The sequence below is a fragment of the Podarcis tiliguerta genome (genome assembly GCF_965153285.1).
Source record: "Podarcis tiliguerta genome assembly, chromosome: 2".
NCBI lineage: Eukaryota > Metazoa > Chordata > Lepidosauria > Squamata > Lacertidae > Podarcis > Podarcis tiliguerta.
In genome coordinates, this window is record NC_139535.1 from 115,397,043 (window position 1) to 115,418,129 (window position 21,087).

The window sequence follows — 21,087 nt, forward strand, 5'->3', positions numbered from 1 at the left end:
ACAACCATCTACACAGCTTGTGCTGGTTTGGGCCCAGAGCGGGTCAACACATAGTCTGCAATGGTGGTTGGCAAGTAAGAGACAGGAAGGTAGAAGAGCTTTGCATCCCAGCCTGGAGAGTAGCGAGTGCGAGGGGAGCAGGATGTCAGGGCATGTTCTATGCAGTCGGTGACCAGGTGAAACTTGTCGCTGCAACCATCAATGAGTTCTTGGAATGATTTGCAAGCTGTGTGAGAGAAACAAACGAATGAACAGTTGGATCTGCAGCAACACAGGAGGCAAATTTAATCTTCTGGGGAAAGATTGCTGTCTGGGCATTTCACCCTATGATAGCTAAATCAAAGGAGGAACTATTTTAGATGCCAAAGAAAAGAACCTTCAGGTGCTTCCAGACTGCATTGCGAAATTTTAGCAAGTGCAAATTCAGAGGGAAAGCTGTTTGTCAATTTTCTTATGTTTCTTTCTTCTTCTTCTTTTGTATTGGTTTTTTTCTATATTACATCACAATGCAAATATACCAAATCCATCCCCACATCTTCCCCATCCCCACATATATTTATCATTTAAATCATCAATCAAGCATAATATTCTCTTGTCCCTTTCCCTCTTCCCCCACTCAATTTCCTCTACATTCTGAGATTACATTTATCTTTGTGTTCTACAATCTGCTCAAAACTTCTCTGTATTCTTATTATCCTTCTTTACTAATTTACCTCCCCTCAGATACTTTACATTTTAATCAAGGAATATTAGCATATCTTTTTTTGAGCAATATTTTCCCATATATTCATCAAAACATTTCCACTCCTTTTTAAATTTTTGATTTGATTGATTTCTTATAATAGCTGTTAATTTTGCCAAAGCTAAGTATTCATTTAATTTACAAATCCATTCCTCCCTTGAGGGTAGAGTTTGTGACTTCCATTTAGCAGCAATCACTACTCTAGCAGCTGTACTTGCATATAAGTACATGATATCTCCCCCCCCCCCCCGATATCTCTTCCCCTATCAATTCCAGGAGATACATCTCTGGTTGTTGTTTTTTTATTGAGATTTTCAACATCTTCTTTAATTCTTCATGTATTACTGTCCAGAATTTCTTAATTTCCTCTCACCTCCGCCACATATGTATTGTTGTTCCTATTTCTTTACCACATCTCCAACAAATGTTGGATTTCAATTTATATATCTTTGCTAACTTAGCTGGTGTTAAATACCACCTGTAGAACATCTTAACAAAATTCTCTTTGATTGTGTATGAGGCGGTAAATCGTATATCTTCTCGCCAGAGTTTCTCTCATTGCTCTAGATAAATAGTATGTCCAACATCCTGGGCCCATTTAATCATTGTTTCTTTCACTTCTTCATCCATCAATTCCCAGTCCAATAAAAGATTATATGTTTTAGATAACAATTTCTTATTGTTCTGAATTATTGTAGTATTAAATTTTGAGTCCTCTTTTGCAAAGCCTTTCTTTTGATCAGAATTAAATATGCTTCTTGTATATAATGCCATCTCTCAATTTCATATTGCCGTATCTCTTGAAAGGGTTTTAATCTGAATTTCCCTTGTTCCTCTTCCAGTAGTTGTCTATATGTTGGCCAATTTGTTCGCATATTCAGGTTTTTTTTACAGCATATGCCTACAGCCGCAATATCCACCAAGGTGTCTGTGGTTCCAACTGTACTTTATATTTGTTCCAAACCTTATATAGTGCACTTCTAAGTATATGATTTTACCTTCTCATAATTGCGATACACATGCCATCCACATCTATTGTTGAAGCTTTCAAGGTCTAATATATAATTTTTTTCTAATCTAATCCAATCTCTTACCCATATTAAACATTCTGCTTCATAATATAATTTTAAATTTGGAAATGCCAATCCTCCCCTTTCTTTTCTTTCCGTCAATAATTTATATTTTATCTGCGGTTTTTTCCCTTGCCATACAAATCTCATTATATCTTTCCTCCATTCTTCGAAGCAGTTTTCTTTGTTTATAATTGCTATCATTTGGAACAAATATAGCATTTTTGGAAAAACATTCATCTTTATTATGGAGATTCTTCCCCATAGTGATAACTTTTGTCTGCTCTAGGTTTCAAAATCTTTTCTTATTCCTTTCCAAACTTTTTCATAGTTATTTTTAAACAGATTAATATTCTTCATAGTTAGATCTATATCCAAATATTTTGCTTTCTTGACAATCTGTAGGCCAACCTACAGTTTGCGTATTATTTCTTGAAGTGTAAATGAGATAAGTCTGCATTAAAATGCAAATCAAACTGACTTTCTCCCCCATCTCTACTCACATTGCTCAAAGTACTGCTGCCCATAACAGTCTCTGATGCCAGAAGGTACCTGGCTCCATACAGTCTGAAAATTTTCTAGTGCATTTGAGGCAAGAGGTGTTTTGAAACCACCAGGTTCAATTATGCTGACTTGGACTCCAAAAGGATGGAGCTCTCTCCTGAATTGGGGAAGAAAAGTAAAGAATTTGTTACTGAGCCACAGTAATATCGCAGGTCATGCATGGAAAGGAACATCTTTCTTTTTGAAAAGAAGAAAGAGAGAGAGAGAGAGAAAAGGGAAATATAACCCCCTATCTTTTGGAAATTTAAGCACAAATTCGACCCACAGCTGTGAGGCATTCGCGAGCCTTTTTGCGGAGAAAGTCCTGTTGCTCCGCCGTGACCTCCCTGCCAATTTAGATACAGTGACTGAACTGGAGGCCCCTCGACTGACTTCAGGTCCAGTGTTGGATCATTTCGATCGGATACTCCCTACTGATGTGGATAGATTCCTCCAAGTTAGTAGGCCCACCACCTGCCTCCTTGATCCGTGCCCTTCTTGGCTGATTAGGGAGTGTCCAGATGTTGCGCGGACCCCCCTGGTTGAAATTATCAATCTGTCCCTTGACACGGGGACATTCCCAGGGGAACTGAAGGAAGCAGTGGTGTGTCCACTCTTAAAGAAAACTTCATTAGATACCTTAGACCTATCCAATTACTGCCCAGTTTCAAATCTTCCATACCTGGGTAAGGTAATTGAGAGAGCGGTTGCTGAACAGCTTGGTAGGTTTCTGGAGGAAACATCGGCATTAGATCCATTTCAGTCTGGTTTTCGTCCTGGTTTTGGGACGGAGACGGCTCTGGTTGCCCTAACAGATGATCTCCGTAGACAACTAGATCGAGGCGGGTCAGGACTGCTGATCCTTTTAGATTTGTCAGCAGCCTTTGACATGGTCGATCATGATCTTCTGGACCACCGCCTCGCAGACGTGGGGATACAGGGCATAGCCCGTAACTGGTTGTGCTCTTTTATCTCTGGTCGGGGACAGAGGGTGGCACTAGGGAGGGAAATGTCGTCGCGCCACTCCTTGGTGTGTGGAGTGCCGCAGGGCGCAATTCTCTCCCCGATGCTTTTTAACATCTTTATGCGCCCCCTTGCCCAGATTATCCGGAGCTTTGGGCTGGGCTGTCACCAATATGCTGATGACACTCAGCTCTATCTGTTGATGGATGGCCACACCGACTCGGCCCCGAACACACTGACCAGATGTTTGGAAGCTGTGGCTGGATGGTTTCGTGGGAGCCGATTGAAACTAAATCCTTCGAAGACAGAGGTCCTATGGCTAGGTTGGGATGGCATGGGGCTGAGGGACCAACTCCCTTCTCTTGCGGGGGCCCAATTAGTGCCATTGCCTTCCGTTAAGAGTTTGGGTGTAATCCTTGACGCCTCCCTTTCCATGGAGGCGCAAGTTACAGCAACAGCCAAGGCGACATTTTTCCACCTTCGCCGCATCAAGCAGTTGGTCCCTTACCTTTCCCGCCCAGACCTGCCACAGTGATCCATGTGACGGTCATCTCCAGGCTTGACTACTGTAATTCGCTCTATGCGGGGCTGCCCTTGAAGCTGTCCCAGAAACTCCAGCAGGTACAGAATGCTGCAGCGAGGCTCCTCACGGGGTCTCTGCCATGGGAGCATATTCACCCAGTGCTTTTCAAGCTGCACTGGCTCCCAGTGGAGTACAGGGTCAGATTTAAGGTGCTGCTTTTGACCTTTAAAGCCCTTCACGGCCTAGGACCCTCGTACCTACGGGACCGCCTCTCCCGGTATGCCCCACGGAGAGCCTCAAGGTCCATAAATAGCAACCCCCTAGAGGTCCCGGGCCCTAAGGAAGTTAGATTGGCTTCAACCAGAGCCAGCGCCTTTTCAACTCTGGCTCTGGCCTGGTGGAACGCTCTGCCTCATGAGACCAGGGCCCTGCAGGATCTGATTTCTTTCCACAGTGCCTGTAAGACAGAGTTGTTCCGCCTGGCCTTTGACTTGGAGCCAATTTGATTCCCTCCCTCCCTCTCTTTCTTTTTTCTTTTCCTTCTCCTCCTGCGATGAGGCTACATTTTAATATTTTAATGTTCCATTATTTTCATGTTGTATTTTACTTTTGTTTTTAAGTTGTAATCATTCATCTTGTTTTTATTATTGCTTGTAAGCCGCTCTGAGCCCGGCCTTGGCTGGGGAGGGCGGGGTATAAATAAAAAATTGTTATTGTTGTTGTTATTATTATTATTATTATTATTACTATTATTATTATTATTTTGCCATCTTGCATGAGCCTGGCCCTGCAATGGGTTCTATAGAACACAACATCAGTTTTATTAAGAGGCAGCCATCAGAATGCTGGTGCTTCAAACTCCTGCTGGTTCTCTAAAGTTGACACTTTGATAATTAAGTGGTATATAAATAGCTGAAATATGCACATTTTTAAACACCATAATCAACTTTTCTACACATCACATTGAGCTATTCTATTCTCAAAGGCCTTTGCTGTTCTCCTAAGTGACACCACCAATACAGCCAGGCAGGTTGGCCTAAGAGCTAGACAAAACCATCTAGAGCATGGACAGCAAAAGTGGCCTGAGAGCCACACATCCTACCTCAGGCTTGCAAATACAAAAAAATGTATATTTTTCATAATTTTGTTTGATATGTATTTTGTTGTAATGTTGATGAGATGAAGTACTAAGAAGAATTCTTTCAATGCATTAATTCACTTGATATCCAATGACCCATTTGGAGGTTGCATGTTGCAAAAGAAGAAACCACAGAGCTGCTCTGTTTACCTCAGGCTGTCAGAGAAGGCTTCCGCACCAAACTTGGATGGGCAGTAACCACCTCCAAAGCAGGCCAGGCGTCCCATCGTACTGCAGACGTTGACCACCCTCCCTCTGGCTCTCCTCACCAGGGGCACCATGTGTAGCGTCACATCAATCATCCCAAGAAGGTTGATATTGATCACCTTTGCAAAGTCATCTTTGGTCAGCCATTCATTGGGACCTGTTGGGATCCCTATACCCGCATTGTTCACCAAGCCCCAGAGCCCTGTGTGAAGAAAGAAGGCATGTTCATCCTCTTAGGCAACCTTAGCAGAGCTCAATAAAGTTGGAAATAAGCTAATCGCATGCATAGATTGATGGGTTTATTTATACTAATACTCTTGTTATCCCTATTCTTAATTTCACATGTTTTGAGCCACTTTGGGCACAATTATGTGGGGGAAGTGGCCTACAAATGAATACAGAGAGGCAATTCTGATCCCCCGTCCCACCAATAGCACAGAGGCAGTACAAGGAAGGTCAAGAGTCACCTTTGCTTCCAATGCACCCTTTCACCCACTCCGTCGCTGCCGCCACACTCTCTGTGCTGCTCACATCCAGAATGGTGGTTTTCAAGCGCTCTGAGGTGGCCTTGCCCAGCTGCTCTGCCCCCTTCTGCGTGAGACAGGCTGCCAGCACCCGCAGGCCCCGGGCATCCAGCTGCCTGGCAAGTAGGTTTCCAAAGCCAGAGTCACACCCCGTGATGAAGACATATTTCTCCGTCAGGTTCTCCACCGTCTGCCTCTCCCGGTACCATCGGCGAAGGAAGTAAAGCCCCAGCAGGGCAGCCAGGTAGAGCCACATGGCTGAAACCTGCAGGGAAAAAGAATTCAAGCATTAGGAAGCATACAGAACCCTGGCAGGACTTGGAGAAAGATATATCTAATTCCTGCTCCACCAAGAAGTTCACCGGAAGACCTTTTATGTTGCCACCGCTCAATTTAGCTTTCCTCGCACTGTTGTGGAGGGGAAGGAGAATTTTTGCATGAAGCAAAGAGCTTCCTGGAGCAGAGGCAGGCTAAAAGAAGTATAAATAATAGCTCTAGCTAGCTGCTTATTAACTAAACAACTAAATAAAGTGGAACAGTATGATCCTATTTACATCTGTAGACATTAGCAGCTGCTCAAATATTGTGCAAGCTCAGCATTAGCAGCCAACAGGTCATTATTTTGCCATTATTGCACAACATATTGCACTTGCTCAAAGTCCGATCCCCGATTTGTTTTGTGTGATCAAACTCTCCCCAGGGGTGGAGGAAGGGAGGTGGGGTGGTTCACTCCAGGTGTCACCACTGGGGGGTGTGTGAGAAAATGGCATGTGGTTCGTGGTGACCGTTAAAGTGTTGGTGCTGACCTTTAAAGCCCTAAAAGGCCTCAGCTCAGTATACCTGAAGGAGCGTCTCCACCCCCATCTTTCAGCCCAAACACCGAGATCCAGCTCCAAGGGCTTTCTGGCAGTTCCCTCCCTGTGAGAAGTGAGGTTACAGGGAACCAGGCAGACGGCCTTCTTGGTAGTGGCACCTGCCCTGTGGAACGCCCTCCCATCAGATGCCAAAGAAATAAACAACTATCTGACATTTAGAAGACATCTGAAGGCAGCTCTGTTTAGGGAAGTTTTTAATGACTGATGTTCTAATGTATTTTTAATCTTTCATTGGAAGCCACCCAGAGTGGCTTCGGAAACCCAGCCAGATTATTATTATTATTATTATTATTATTATTATTATTATTATTATTGACTGGGGTAGATCTTGTACCTTTTAAAGTTCTGAACTTTTTCTGGAAATGTTTGTGGGCCTTTAAGGGGTGCAAAGGAAGAAGAAATTCAGGAAGTGAAGTTTCCTCTCTCCCCCAGCCTGAAACGTGAGAATAGTGTCACCTACTGAATATTAGCTTGAAATAAAGTTGTTATAAGCACATGTTAGTGGGGACAGGAAGTTACTGACTATCATGTATAATTGAAAAGGGAAGATTCAGGTAGGTAGCCGTGTGGGACTGACACAGTCAAAATAAAAAATAAAAATTGGTTCAGTAGCTCCTTATAGACCAACTAGGTTTGTTCTGGTATAAACTTCCATATGCATGCACACTTCTTCAGATACACATACACATGAAAGCTTATACCAAAACAAACTTAGTTGGTCTATAAGGAGCTACTGAACCAATTTTTATTTGATTTGATTTGATTTGATTTGATTTTGAAAAGGGAAGAGACAGACCTGCAGTTGGTTAGAGGAAAGGCTCTCAGCTTCAGTTGTGCGGCAGGTAAAGCCTTCTTTGGTTTACAGTTGCTCCTTACCTGCCTGCTGCTGTTTTTCATACTCCACTGGCTGCAAAGGGAGCCAGTGTGGTGTAGTGGTTAAGAGTGGTAGTCTCGTAATCTGGGGAACCGGGTTCGCGTCTCCGCTCCTCCACATGCAGCTGCTGGGTGACCTTGGGCCAGTCACACTTCTTTGAAGTCTCTCAGCCCCACTCACCTCACAGAGTGTTTGTTGTGGGGGAAGAAGGGAAAGGAGAATGTTAGCCGCTTTGAGACTCCTGAAGGGGAGTGAAAGGTGGGATATCAAATCCAAATTCTTCTTCTTCTTCCTCCCTTCTGGCAAACATTGGTTTAACCCAGTTAGGTGCTGAGATTTACTGCCTTCTTTAAACTAACTGTGGAATCTGTTGGTGAAGGAAACACACCAAATCCCTCCCACTGCAGAGCTCCGTTCATTCAGCCACTTCCCCCTGTGTTCTGTTCATGTATAGATAGAGCAAATAACTCAAGTCATTTGTCTAGAGCAGGAAGAAAGCCTGGGGTTGAGTGTATCTTTCTTACGGAAGCACATCCCTCCTGCTGATAGAAAGATGGGCAGAGTGCTTGCAAAATTACATTTCACCTAGAGTAGGAAGGGTGAAGCTCGACCCGGCCAGCTTGCTTTGGTGCATGAATTCTAGTACAGTGGTACCTCGGTTCACGAACAAAATCTGTTCTACTAATAAATCTGTTCTACTAATAAAGAAGGCTGATCGTCGAAGAATTGATGCTTTTGAATTACGGTGCTGGAGGGGAGTCTTGAGAGTCCCATGGACTACAAGAAGATCAAACGCATCTGTCAGAGCTGGCTCCTGGTCCCAGCTCACAGAGGACCAACGCTAGCCGGTAATAATGCATCAAAGTCTTTACTGAAGTATAGTTTCCATTTCCAAGCCTCAGCGCCCCAGCTCTACGTCTGGAGTCTAGACCGGCGAAGCTCCGTCTGAGTCTCCGCCCCCTGCGCACCAGTTTAAGACTCTAATCTTACTCCACCTCTTCCTTCTCTCTCTCTTCCTCTGGGTCCTACTACCCCCCGGGGTCTCCTCCCTCCTGGACTCCTCCGATGCAGACGTTGACCCCCCTGACTCCTCCCGCTCTCTTCGGCGGGCTTTAGGACTTGGCTCCCTACCCGGGCTGCCAACTGTGCCGCCTTCCTGTACATTTGAACTTGGCGCGCGCGCGCGTTTAACCTTCCTCTTAACCGTTTCCTCGCTCCCTGACGGAGGCGTGGTCAATCCTGCCTCATGTTCTCCCGCTGGTAGCGCGCCGCCTGATCCCGATGCCTGGGACTCCTCCCCCCTACTGCACTCTGGTGTGGACGCTGGTCCGGATTTCCAACTGCTGCTCTCTGAGTCCCCTCTGGCCCCTTCTCCCTGAAGTGCCCCCCTGGGTACTCCCCTTGCCCTGACCATGGGAGCCCCTTTTTGTGAATCCTCTGATTCACTGGAAAGACTCAGAGACCTCGGACCGCTGTCATCGCTGACATTTCCTTCGGACTCCTCCCCTTCGCTCTCCATTTCCTCCCTCTCCTGTGCCTCTGCTCCTGAACCCCTGACATCCATCCCCCCCTCGAAGCCCCCCCTTCCCCCCTCCCCTCCCTCAGGTGTGGGTGCTGGGTGCTCCGTCGTTGTGGGGGTGAATGGCGGATACAGTTTGTCCCCCGTGGCGTGCATCCAGCCGGATAAGTCCGGCTCGTCCTCCGTGCTCTCGCCGACCTCGATTTCCTCTGCTTCCATCTCTGTGCCGCCGTGCTCGAACCCAACGTCCTCCCCCAGCACGTCCATGTCCATCTCTCCCTCGGTCACCTCTGGGTCCGTTGCCTGCCAAGGACCCCCCAGCCACTTCCTGCTCCACCGCTCCTCTGGTCGATCGTCCCACCAAAAAGAGCGGTCTGAGGCAAACCCCGAGGGCGATCCCTCCGGGGAACGTGCGTCTAGTGCCGGTTCTTCGTCCGAGGTGAACCCCTGGAATGTGCTGGCTGAAAGCGTGGGTGTGAAAAGCCAGTCGTCGAAATACTCGGCTGGCATGGGCCTGTGTGGGAACAAGGCATGAAACTCTTCCTTGAGAAGAGGCTCGTCCAGGGCATAGTCCGGCACCCAACGGTTGGCGCTGGCCGGGGTACCTTCGCTGGCGAGAAAATATTCTACTCCCTCTTCCCCCCATCTCGAATCTAAAATCTCTGTGACCTGGTTGATGGGCTCCCCTCTTGGCGACCCCCTCCTTGGGGGCGTCTCCCTATACGGGTCTGGTGCCGTGCCCTGCGCCTGAAATCGGTGAGGTGCTTTGTAGGGCGTGAGCACTGACCTATGGAACACTGGGTGCATTCTGGATCCCTCCGGAAGTGTCAACCGGAAGGCCACTGGATTGATCTGTGCCTCAACTTGGTAAGGTCCTAGCTGCTTATGTCCGAGTTTCTTCTTCGCTAATGATCTGGTCGGCACTGCTTGGGCCGCTAACCACACCCAGTCTCCCACCTGTATGTCCTCCCCAACCCTTCTGTGCTTGTCAGCCTGCAGTTTGTATGCGTGCTTTGCTAGTTCTAACTGCCTCCGAAGCTGTTCGTGAACTTCCTGCAATTCTGACGCTAAGACTTCCGCTGCCTGTGGCTCCCCCTCCCCCAGTCTCTCTAATCCCGGGAAGGTTCTGGGATGCCTCCCGTTGTTGGCGAAGAACGGTGTCACCCCCGTGGACACGTGCTTCGTGTTGTTGTAGGCGAACTCAGCGAGCGGTAGGTAGTCTACCCATGTTGCCGGCTGCTGATTTGCATAGCATCTCAGGTACTGCTGCATGATGGCGTTGACGCGCTCCGCTTGTCCGTTGGTCTGCGGATGTCTCGCCGACGCTAGGTTGATCTTGACGTTCAGGAAACCCATCAGCTTCTGCCAGAAGTTCGAGATGAACTGTCGCCCCCTGTCGGACAAGATAGACCGTGGCAGACCGTGCACCCTGAAGACGTAGTCTATGAACAGTTTGGCGGTCTGTTCCGCCGTGGCCACCTTCGCGCACGGAATGAAGTGGGCCATTTTGGTGAACATGTCCACCACCACTAGCACTGCCGTCTTGCCCCTCGAGCTGGGTAAATCCGTGACAAAGTCCAGGGCCACCCTCTCCCACGGTTCGCTCGGTGTCTGCAGCGGTTCAAGCAGTCCCGCCGGAGGTTTGTGCACTGACTTGGCCCTTTGGCAGGTGTCGCACCTCGAGACGTACTCCGCGACTTCCACCCGCATCTTGGGCCACCAAAAATCTCTGGCTACTAATTCTGCCGTCTTCTCTTTGCCAAAGTGCCCGGCGGTGGGTGCGTCGTGCAACTGCTGCAGTACTTTCGCGCGGAGGTCGTCTCCCGGTACGTAGAGTGCCCCTCTGCGGATGAGCAATCCATTGCGTATCTGGAACTCGTCGTCCTTCGCCGTGCCCTTGTGCACCTCCTCCATCTTGGCTCGTGCAAAGGGGTCTTCCTGCAGCGCTTGACGGACAGCTTCCAGGTCCACGGTTGCTGAAGCGCACGCCCACGCTTCCGGTGTGAAAATGTGCTTGGCCGCTGCTGGTGCCGCCTCTTCGAGGTATTGCGGCTTTCTGGACAGTGCATCTGCCATGACGTTGTTGTCGCCTGTGATGTACTCTATCCTGAAGTCGAAATCTGCAAAGAACTCCGCCCATCGTATGTGCCGCTGGTTCAGGAACCTTGCCGTGCGCCAGTACTCCAGGTTCTTATGGTCCGTGCGAACCTGCACTGTGTGCTTGGCTCCGATGAGGAAGTGCCGCCACGCCTTGAATGCTGCATGAATGGCCAGCAACTCCCTGTCCCAGATGGTGTAGTTCTGCTCCGACTTGCTGAGCTTTCGAGAGTAGAAGGCGCACGGTCTCCAGTCCCCATGCGGGTCCTGCTGCAACAGTACTGCTCCCACGGCTCTGTCTGAGGCGTCCGTTTCAACTCTCATCGGTCTGCTGGGATTCACGTGCAGTAGCTGCTCTTCGGAGGAGAAGAGACGCTTGAGATTCTGAAAGGACTGCTCCGCTTGCTCCGTCCAGATGAACTTCTTCTTCTTGGAGCTGAGCGTGTCCGTAATGGCCGCTGTCTGCATCGCGAACCCCTTGATGAACTTGCGGTAAAAGTTGGCGAAACCCACAAACCGCTGGACCTCCTTCCGGTTGCGCGGGCTCTTCCAGTCCAACACTGCGCGAACCTTGGCGCTGTCCATGGCGAGCCCCTTGTCCGACAACTTGTAGCCCAGGAAATCTACCTCCTTCCTGTCGAACTGGCACTTTTCCAGCTTGGCGTACAGCCTATGCTCCTGCAGTCTCTGCAGAACTTCCTTGACGTCTCCCTCGTGGGTCTCCTCTGATTCCGAGAATATCAGGATGTCATCCAGGAAGCAGACGCATTTCTTGTAGAGGAGACCCGCCAGTACGTGATGCATGAAGGCTTGAAAACAGTGAGAGCCATTTTGTAATCCAAAAGGCATGACCCTGTATTCATAGGTGCCCAGGGGCGTGAACATGGCAGTCTTCCATTCGTCGCCCTCCCGTATGCGAATCAGGTTGTACGCCCCTCGCAGGTCCAACTTCGTGAAGACGCGTCCTTTCCTTACCGTTGCGAGCAGGTCGTCTATCTTGGGCATAGGAAAGGCCGTGGGCTTGGTCTTGGAATTTAAGATCCTGAAGTCCACTACAAGCCTCTTTTGGGGCGTGTCTTTCTTCTTCACAAAGAATACAGGACTGCCCCCCACTGCCTTCGACTCCCGGATGAAGCCGCGTTTCAAGTTGAGGTCTATGAACTCCCTGAGTTCTTGCAGCTCGTCTTCAGACATGGAATACAGCTTTCCGGTTGGCAGCGTCGCCGCTGGCAGGAGGTCAATCTTGCAGTCATAGGGCCTGTGGGGAGGCAGCTTGTCCGCTTCTTTCTCGCAGAAAACTTCCAAAAACGCTGCATACTTGAGTGGCACTGCTTGCAGCGTGCCTAATTGTAGCTGCTGGTCATCCTCTTCCCCTTCCGGGCTAGGCAGGATGCAATGTTCCGCACAGTAGGAGGAACCGAAGGTCAGTTGGCGCTGGTACCACGCCAAAGCTGGGCTGTGCCTGTGCAGCCAACTCATGCCCAATACTATAGGCGTGTCCGACAAGCGGGTGACATTGAAGCTGATGACTTCTCGGTGATTCCCAATTTGCATCACCATGGGAGGCGTTTGCTGCACCACTTGCCCCCCCAGCAATTCCCTGCCATCCACCGTGACAACCTGTAGAGGCAGCGTGGCTGGCAGTAGTGCTATGTTGTGCTGTTGAATAAAGTCCAGTCCTATAAAGTCTGCGTTACTACCAGAGTCAATGGTGATTGGCACTTCCAGAGTGCGTCCATTGGGCAGTTGGAGTGACGCTGTAAGCTGCACCACTGGTTTGGGCGGGAGGGGGTCTGTGGGCTGCAAAATTGCTGGGGATTGCTTCATTGACTTGTCTGGCTGGACCCCAGTGCTTCTTCCTCCAGCCAGACTCCGTCGTTTCCCTGCTGTTGTGTTCTCTGCTGAGTTGCGTCTGTGACTGTTGCCGAGGCTGCAGTGTGCTTATGGAGCCTCTGGGGACACTCTTTCGCCATGTGCTGAGCACTCTCGCAGATATAGCACTTCCTGTTCCCTCTAGGAGGCTTCGTTTTGACTGCTCCCGGTGTTAGGGCTCTGGTAGCTGACTGAGCCCTGGCACCTCCAATCTCCATCGGTTCTTCTCCCCCTCCCTGCGAGGGTGTGGATGGCGCACGCGCTGCATCTTTGGGAGAGAAGGGAGGTGCTCTGGCTGGCGCCCGTCCCCAACGTCCTTCTTCTCTGTTCCAAGGACGTTCTTCCAGACGCACCCCAATCTCCAGCGCCCTCTGGACCACTTGCTGAGTGTTCTTTGGTCTCTCCCCCCTTGCAATCTCAGCTTTTACATCTGCATTCAAGCCTTCCCAAAAGAGGTCTCTCACTGGAGCAGAATCTTTCTCCCATCCCAGTGCATGGACTAATCCAAAAAAGCGTGCATGGTACTGCCTCACACTGGCTCTGCCTTGTTTAAGCCCGTGTATGTCTCTTCTGGCAATATCGATGTCTATCTTAGATAAAAAACACGAATCCATCGCTTTAATGAAAGCCTTCGCATCTTGGAGCGCCGGATCATTATCTCTCCATAAATTCCTCAGCCACGTTTTGGCCTCCCCATGCAAATGGGACAAGATAAACCCCACTTTCTCTCGCTCATCTCTAAAGTCTTTTTCTAGCAGATCCAGCGCAAACAGCAGGTCTGCTCTGAAGTTGGGGTACTGCTGTAAACTCCCGTCGAAATGAGATACCAGACTGCCTCCCCTTCTCCCCAGTCCAATGCCCTCTGACTTGGGTCCCGTTTGCCCCAGTGTAGTGAGCACTTCCAACCTGGTTCGGAGATCTCTGCAGGCGGCATCCATTTCCTCTTCTCTTTTCTTGGAAGCCAGTACCTCCGCGCTGAGTTGAGTCACTGCATTTCTCAGTTCTGTCAGTTGCTGTTCTGCACTCATGCTGCCTGATTTGTGTGAGCTCTCGAAGCACCACTCCTCTGCCCTCGCTGCGTCGACTCACGTTGCGAGGTTCTTGGTGCCAAAACTTTTGGAGAGATGGAGCTTACTGTCAGAGCTGGCTCCTGGTCCCAGCTCACAGAGGACCAACGCTAGCCGGTAATAATGTATCAAAGTCTTTATTGAAGTATAGTTTCCATTTCCAAGCCTCAGCGCCCCAGCTCTACGTCTAGGGTCTAGACCGGCGAAGCTCCATCTGAATCTCCGCCCCCTGTACACCAGTTTAAGACTCTAATCTTACTCCACCTCTTCCTTCTCTCCTTTCTCCTCTGGGTCCTGCTGCCCCCCGGGGTCTCCTCCCTCCTGGACTCCTCCGACGCAGACGTTGACCCCCCTGACTCCTCCCGCTCTCTTCGGCGGGCTTTAGGACTTGGCTCCCTACCCGGGCTGCCAACTGTGCCGCCTTCCTGTACATTTGAACTTGGCGCGCGCGCGCGTTTAACCTTCCTCTTAACCGTTTCCTCGCTCCCTGACGGAGGCGTGGTCAATCCTGCCTCATGTTCTCCCGCTGGTAGCGCGCCACCTGATCCCGATGCCTGGGACTCCTCCCCCCTACTGCACTCTGGTGTGGACGCTGGTCCGGATTTCCAACTGCTGCTCTCTGAGTCCCCTCTGGCCCCTTCTCCCTGAAGTGCCCCCCTGGGTACTCCCCTTGCCCTGACCATGGGAGCCCCTTTTTGTGAATCCTCTGATTCACTGGAAAGACTCAGAGACCTCGGACCGCTGTCATCGCTGACATTTCCTTCGGACTCCTCCCCTTCGCTCTCCATTTCCTCCCTCTCCTGTGCCTCTGCTCCTGAACCCCTGACAGCATCCATTCTTAAGGAAACCAGCCCTGAGTGCTCACTGGAAGGACAGATCGTGAAGCTGAGGCTCCAAGACTTTGGCCACCTCATGAGAAGAGAAGACTCCCTGGAAAAGACCCTGATGTTGGGAAAGATGGAGGGCACAAGGAGAAGGGGACGACAGAGGACGAGATGGTTGGACAGTGTTCTTGAAGTGACAAACATGAGTCTGACCAAGCTGCGGGAGGCAGTGGAAGACAGGGGTGCCTGGCATGCTCTGGTCCATGGGGTCACGAAGAGTCGGACACTACTAAACGACTAAACAGCAACAAGAATAAATTTGTGGATGTTTATTCAAAACCTGCCACGGAGTCCAAATCCTTTTGTTGTCTTTTTAAATAGTTTGTAAATAATTCCCATTCTTCCTTCTCACACAATTTATGTGTTAACTTTGCCAACTCGCATAGCTCATCAGTTTTTCTTGCCATTGTTCTTTCGTTGGGATTTCCTCATTCTTCCATCCTTGTACTAAGAAGACTCTTTCCGCTGTTGTAGCATACATGAATAAGTTCTTTGTTTTTCTTGGCAGGTCTTGTCCTAAAATCCCTAACAAAAATGCTTCCGTTTCTTTTACAAGTGTCATTTTGAAAAAAAAATTTCAATTCCTTGTGTATCATCTCCCAAATTTTTTAAATTTCTCTACATTCCCACCACATATGATACAAAGTACCTTCTTTTTATTTACATTTCCAACATGTATTTAACCCAGTTTTATACATTTTTGCCATTTTTACTGGTGTAATATACAATCTATACATCATTTTCATATAATTTTCTTTCAAAAGAGAAGTCTGTAAATTTCAAATCTACCTTCCACAGCTTTTCCCAATCCTCAAATTGTATATTATGTCCTATATCTTGTGCCCATTTAATCATGACTGATTTGACCTCCTCATCTTTTGTTTCCCATTCTAGCAGAATACTATATGCTTTCTTCAACAACTTCACTTCTTCTATAACCTCATTTGGGAATCTAGAGATTGTACAGTGGTACCTTGAGTTAAGTACTGTGGTACCTTGAGTTAAGTACTTAATTCGTTCCAGAGGTCCGTACTTAACCTGAAACTGTTCTTAACCTGAAGCACCACTTTAGCTAATGGGGCCTCACGCTACTGCCGCGCCACCGGAGCACGATTTCTGTTCTCATCCTGAAGCAAAGTTCTTAACCTGAAGCACTATTTCTGGGTTAGCGGAGTCTGTAACCTGAAGCGTATTTAACCTGAGGTACCACTGTATAGCTAAACCCTTTTTGTTATCTTCCTTATACATTTCGTATAATTGTCTATAATGCAACCAACTCTGGACATGATCTTTGATTTCCTTATAATCTTTTAATTTCCATTTTCCTTCTTGATCTCTCAGTAAGTCTCTATATGTAGGCCACTTTCCCTTTTTGCCAAGCAGTTTGAGTAATGAAGCTTCAATTGGTGATAACCACAAAGGCGTTTTTTGTTCTATTAAATCTTTGTAGCTCTCCCATACTCTCATTAATGATCTTCTGATTATATGATTGTAATATCCTTTATGTACTTTCCCTTTCCCATACCATATGTATGCACGCCATCCGTATCTGTCATCATAACCTTCCAAATCTAATGCTTCTTCCTTTTCCAGTTTTATCCAGTCCCTAATCCAAACCAAACATGCAGCCTCATAATACAGTTTAAGATCTGAGAGGGCGAAGCCCCATCTTTCTTTTGTATCTGTAAGTCTCTTATGTTTGATCCTTGGCCTTTTGCCCCACCCCCACCCCGATAAACTTAGAAATATCGTTTTGCCATCTTTTGAGGCAATCATCCTCATTACTGTGGATTGTCCCATTACTGGGACTCTCTGGAAGAGAAAGAGCATTTTCGGCAACACATTCATTTTTACCGCTGCAATTCTTCCTAGTAGGGAAAGGTTCATTCTACTCCATATTTCTAAATTCCTTTTTATCTCAGACCATACTTTTTCCTAATTGCCTTTATACACATTTATACTTCTTGTTGTTAACCACATCCCTAAATATTTCACTTTTTTATGGATTTCTATCTCAATGCTTTGGGCCAAAACTTTTTTCTCTTCCTCTTTTAAATTTTTAACTAATAATTTAGTTTTATTTCTATTTAATTTAAATCCTGCCACTTCCCCAAACTATTGAATTTTCTCTATTACTCTAAGGAAAGATTTTTTTGAATCTTCTACTGTAATTACTAGATCATCAGCTATGGCTTTCAGCTTAAATTCATTTTTTCCCGTTTTTATCCCTTTAATGTCTTTATCTGCTCTTATATTTCTTGCAAGTACTTCCAGGACCAGAATGAACAATATTGGTGCTAACGGACATCCTTACCTAGTTCCTTTTTGTATTTTACATTCATTCATTATCACCTGATTTACAATTAATTTCGCAATTTGTTCCCAGTATATTGCTTGTATTCCTTTTAAAAATTTATATACACAATTAATTTCTTCAAGTAATTTTTTCATCAAATCCCAGGAAACATTATCAAAAGCTTTTTCGACTTTTTCTACCTGGAAGAAACCCTGCCTGATCTTGATGTATATATTCACCTTGATGTAGATATTCACCTAAGATTTTTTCATCCTATTTGCTAAAATGTCTGCAAATTACTTCTTTGGATCTCAAACTTTTAGGCAGTAGAAGCAAGCTTTATTAACTACTATCATAATAAGCAAAGAAACAGCAACAGGTGCTAATATACAATTAAAGTACAGTCGTACCTTGGTTGCCAAACACTTTGGAACTTGTACATTTCAGCTCCTGAACAATCAAAAACTGGAATGATTTTCAATTGTCCGGTGCGGCTTCCGATTGGTTTCTGAACATTTTGGAAGTTGAACGGACTTCCAGAACGGATTCCATTCGACTTCCAAGGTACAACTGTATATGAAAGAACACTCAAAGATAAAGTTGTGGTTCGAGGACCCGATCCCCACGTAGTGGAATGAAAACACAAGGACACGTGATATAAGGTTAATGGGCAAGAAAAGGCCACAACTTTATTGATTACAGCAAGTGAAAAGGTATTGGCTTAGGCATTGGATTACGTCAGCTGACTCCCAGAGGCGTGAGTCTAAAACAAGGGGGGTTTATTCACCAGTAGGTGCAGCCTGTTGATGCTAATCCAACTATAGGCTCTCCCCTGATGTCACCGAGGGTCATGCCATGGCCTCCCGCCAAGCAGGCATCGGACAGAATACACGACCGCCGGATTCCTTTAACGGAATACCCAAGATTGAAGGTGCAGGCGATGGCCACACCTAGCCCTTCGACACACCACAACACATTATTCCAATGCCTAACCCACCCACCAATACCATGAAAGTTGTGACGATTGCTACGAGGTAGGCGAAAAAACCAAAAAGCCTAATGCCAAATGGAAAAATTCCTACCAGGCCCTCCGGACAACCAGGGCGACCAACCTAAGGTCCATAGCAAGGCCAAACGAAAACTGAGGGGTGGGTGACTCGCAACGGGACGACAAAAAGTGAGGCCGGAAGGCTGGTGCCGCAGCAATTTAGGCTGCTAAACACACCCCCTCGCAGGCACCTGGTTGGCGGCCTGCCCGTGGGCGTGGGCGCCAGCCAGGTGAGTGGGAGGCAAGGGGCTAATTTGGACAACTGTAAAGGTTTTTCTTCATAGCAATCTATACAGTTTGAGCAGGTTTGGGCTGAATGCAGCTCGCCACGAAGTCAACGATGGACGCTGGAAAGTAAGAGGCAGGAATGTGCAAGAACTTTGCATCCCAACCTGGAGAGTAGCGAGTGCGAGGTGAGCAGGATGTCAGGGCGTGTTCTATGCAGTCAGTGACCAGGTGAAGCTTGCTGCTGGCAATGTTAATGGTATATTGGGCAATTTTGCAATCTGTGTGTGAGAAATATGAAGCAAAACAGAAGTTAGTGCTGTAAATGTAGGAGGTAACCTAAATCTTTTGGGAGCTGAATGGACTGGTTAGCTTCTAGATACCTCTCCCTCGAAGAACTACCATATTTTTCGCTCTATAAGATGCACCAGACCACAAGACGCACCTAGTTTTTGGAGGAGGAAAACAAGGGGGGGGGGATCTGAATCTCAGAAGCCAGAACAGCAAGAGGGGTCGCTGTGCAGTGAAAGCAGCAATCTCTCTTGCTGTTCTGGCTTCTGGGATAGCTGTGCAGCCTGCATTCGCTCCATAAGACGCACACACATTTCCCCTTACTTTTTAGGAGGGAAAAGGTGAGTCTTGTAGAGCAAAAAATACGGTAAATCATAGCAGATGCATCTGGAACTATTTTGGAGGCTTCAAAACAGAACACATTCTCAAAAGATTTAAATCTACAATGGACGAACCTGTCCACTTTGGTTTCTCTCAGTTTTAATATCTCCAAAATGTTTGAGTTTGGTTCGCCTCATTTCAGTTTATGGTTTTTGAAAGTCATCAGCATTTCAGTTTTTGCAATACAGTGGTACCTGGGTTTAAAAACTTAAGCTGTTCCGGAAGCCTGTTCTTAAACCCAAACCGTTCTTAAACCGAGGCGTGCTTTCCCTAATGAGACTTCCCACCGCCAGTGCCCTTCCACAGTTCGGATTCCGTTCTTAGACCGAGGTAAAGTTCTCAAACCAAGACACTATTTCCGGTTTTGTGGAATTTGTAAACCAAATCATTCTTAAACCGGGCTGTTCTTTAACCGAGGTACCACTGTATACACATTTTGGCAAACATTATTTCCTTGCATAGTGAATTTTTTTTATCGTGATCAATTTGCTTAGTGCATTTTTCTATATTATGTTCACTTTGTACACATAGTCTGGAGAACTTGTTGCTAAATCTAGAGGAGTTTGAATTCCTAAGCAGTGCTATGTATTGGTTAATGTATTGCTTCTTGAAGTGTGAATTGGGTAAGTTTGCAGGAAAATGCAAACCATGCGGAAATCCCCTCCACGTCTACTCACAGTTCTCCAAGTACTGTTCCCCATAGACTTCTTTGATGTCAGATGGCACTTGGTTCCATACTGTCTTTAAATTCTCTAATGCTCTTGCGCCAATGGTTGTTCGGAACGTACCAGGTTCAATAATGCTGACTTGGACTCCAAAATGACGGAGCTCTTGCCTGAAATGCAGAGGAATACAAGAAGAAACATCATTGCCTACTGAGTCATGGGAATGCAGGAATGCAGGTCAGGAACTTGGGTCCATGGATAGGAACATCTTTCTTTTAAAAAAAGAAATCCAAAAATTGAGGAGAAAGAAAAGATGGGAAATGCAGCTCCCCTGCCTTCTGCCCTCTTGCAGGAGCCAGGATACGCCCTACCCAGGAGAGGATTGTGTACGACACAGCACCAGTTGTATTAAGAGACAGTCATGAGGACATACTTCAAAGGGGGAAGTTGCTGCAGAGAGCAAGGAGCCTTTTCTGCCAGGGCTGCTTCTCACCCTCCTTTCTGCAGCCTCTGCCATCTCTGCCCAGTCTCCTTGTTAAGAGGGACAAGGCAGGTCACTTGCATCAAAGGAACAAGACCCTGTTCTTTGGGTTCTGGCACCCCGTGTTCTAAAAAAGGAGCAATTAAGGGTTTTGCCAAACCTCCTTTGTGCAGAAGAACATTACAGTGCAAACAACCCTGAGAAGATGCCACACAGAATTTCTCTACAAATGCTACACATTCATGGCTTAATTGTCGGCAACCATGTATTAATTTTATGATAACAAAACAACAACAACAATCATCACAATCAAAAATTTAAACCATAAAACTTGATTGACTTCCCTCCACTCCCCCTCCTGGTTCCATTATTTTATACAGATTCATGCATGTCCATAAAATCTTATACTCCTAATCCCATTTTAAAACCTTATTCATCTTATTACAAGTGACTTTTAGAAGTTCAACTAATGTAGAAACCTATACACAAAGCTTACAAAGCATGCATTAAACATTACCCCTTAAAAAAAAAATCCATGTCCTTTCTTTCTTGGGTTTCAAATTATCTAATATGTCCTGCATAGTTCATTAATTTATTTTGCCAATATTCTTTATTTTCTTTGGCGGTGGCTTCTTCCTCCTACAGTGGTACCTTGACTTACAAACGCCTCAGGTTACAAACTCCGCTAATCTGGCAGAGTTACCTCGAGTTGAGAACTTTGCCCAAGGATGAGAATGGAAATCGTGTGCTGGCGGCACAGAGGCCTCATTAGCGAAAGCACGCCTCTAGTTAAGAACAGTTT

The 21,087-nt window shown here is 46.9% G+C and overlaps 2 protein-coding genes across 4 annotated transcripts in view; both read right to left on the reverse strand.

The window, feature by feature from the left end:
* Window positions 1-21,087, reverse strand: part of LOC310671611 (retinol dehydrogenase 7-like) — a 26,753-nt gene continuing 5,666 nt past the window's right edge. The window contains exons 1-5 of one of the 2 annotated variants that reach the window (XM_083427954.1): window positions 7,382-7,433; window positions 5,654-5,975; window positions 5,130-5,388; window positions 2,316-2,473; window positions 1-226 (exon numbers count right to left, since the gene is read on the reverse strand). In XM_083427954.1, the coding sequence (XP_083284080.1) occupies window positions 9-226; window positions 2,316-2,473; window positions 5,130-5,388; window positions 5,654-5,966 (948 nt within the window). In that variant the 5' untranslated portion in view covers window positions 5,967-5,975; window positions 7,382-7,433 and the 3' untranslated portion in view covers window positions 1-8. Of the gene's footprint in view, window positions 227-2,315; window positions 2,474-5,129; window positions 5,389-5,653; window positions 5,976-7,381; window positions 7,434-21,087 lie in introns of those variants that run through there. The other variant, XM_083427953.1, reaches the window with a different exon arrangement.
* The window catches only part of LOC310671612 (retinol dehydrogenase 7-like), an 11,646-nt gene continuing 9,054 nt past the window's right edge, over window positions 18,496-21,087 (reverse strand). For both annotated transcript variants that reach the window (XM_083427956.1, XM_083427955.1), the window contains exons 4-5: window positions 19,817-19,974; window positions 18,496-18,748 (exon numbers count right to left, since the gene is read on the reverse strand). In XM_083427956.1, coding sequence (XP_083284082.1) covers window positions 18,531-18,748; window positions 19,817-19,974 — 376 coding nt within the window. In that variant the 3' untranslated portion in view covers window positions 18,496-18,530. The remainder of the gene's footprint in view (window positions 18,749-19,816; window positions 19,975-21,087) is intronic.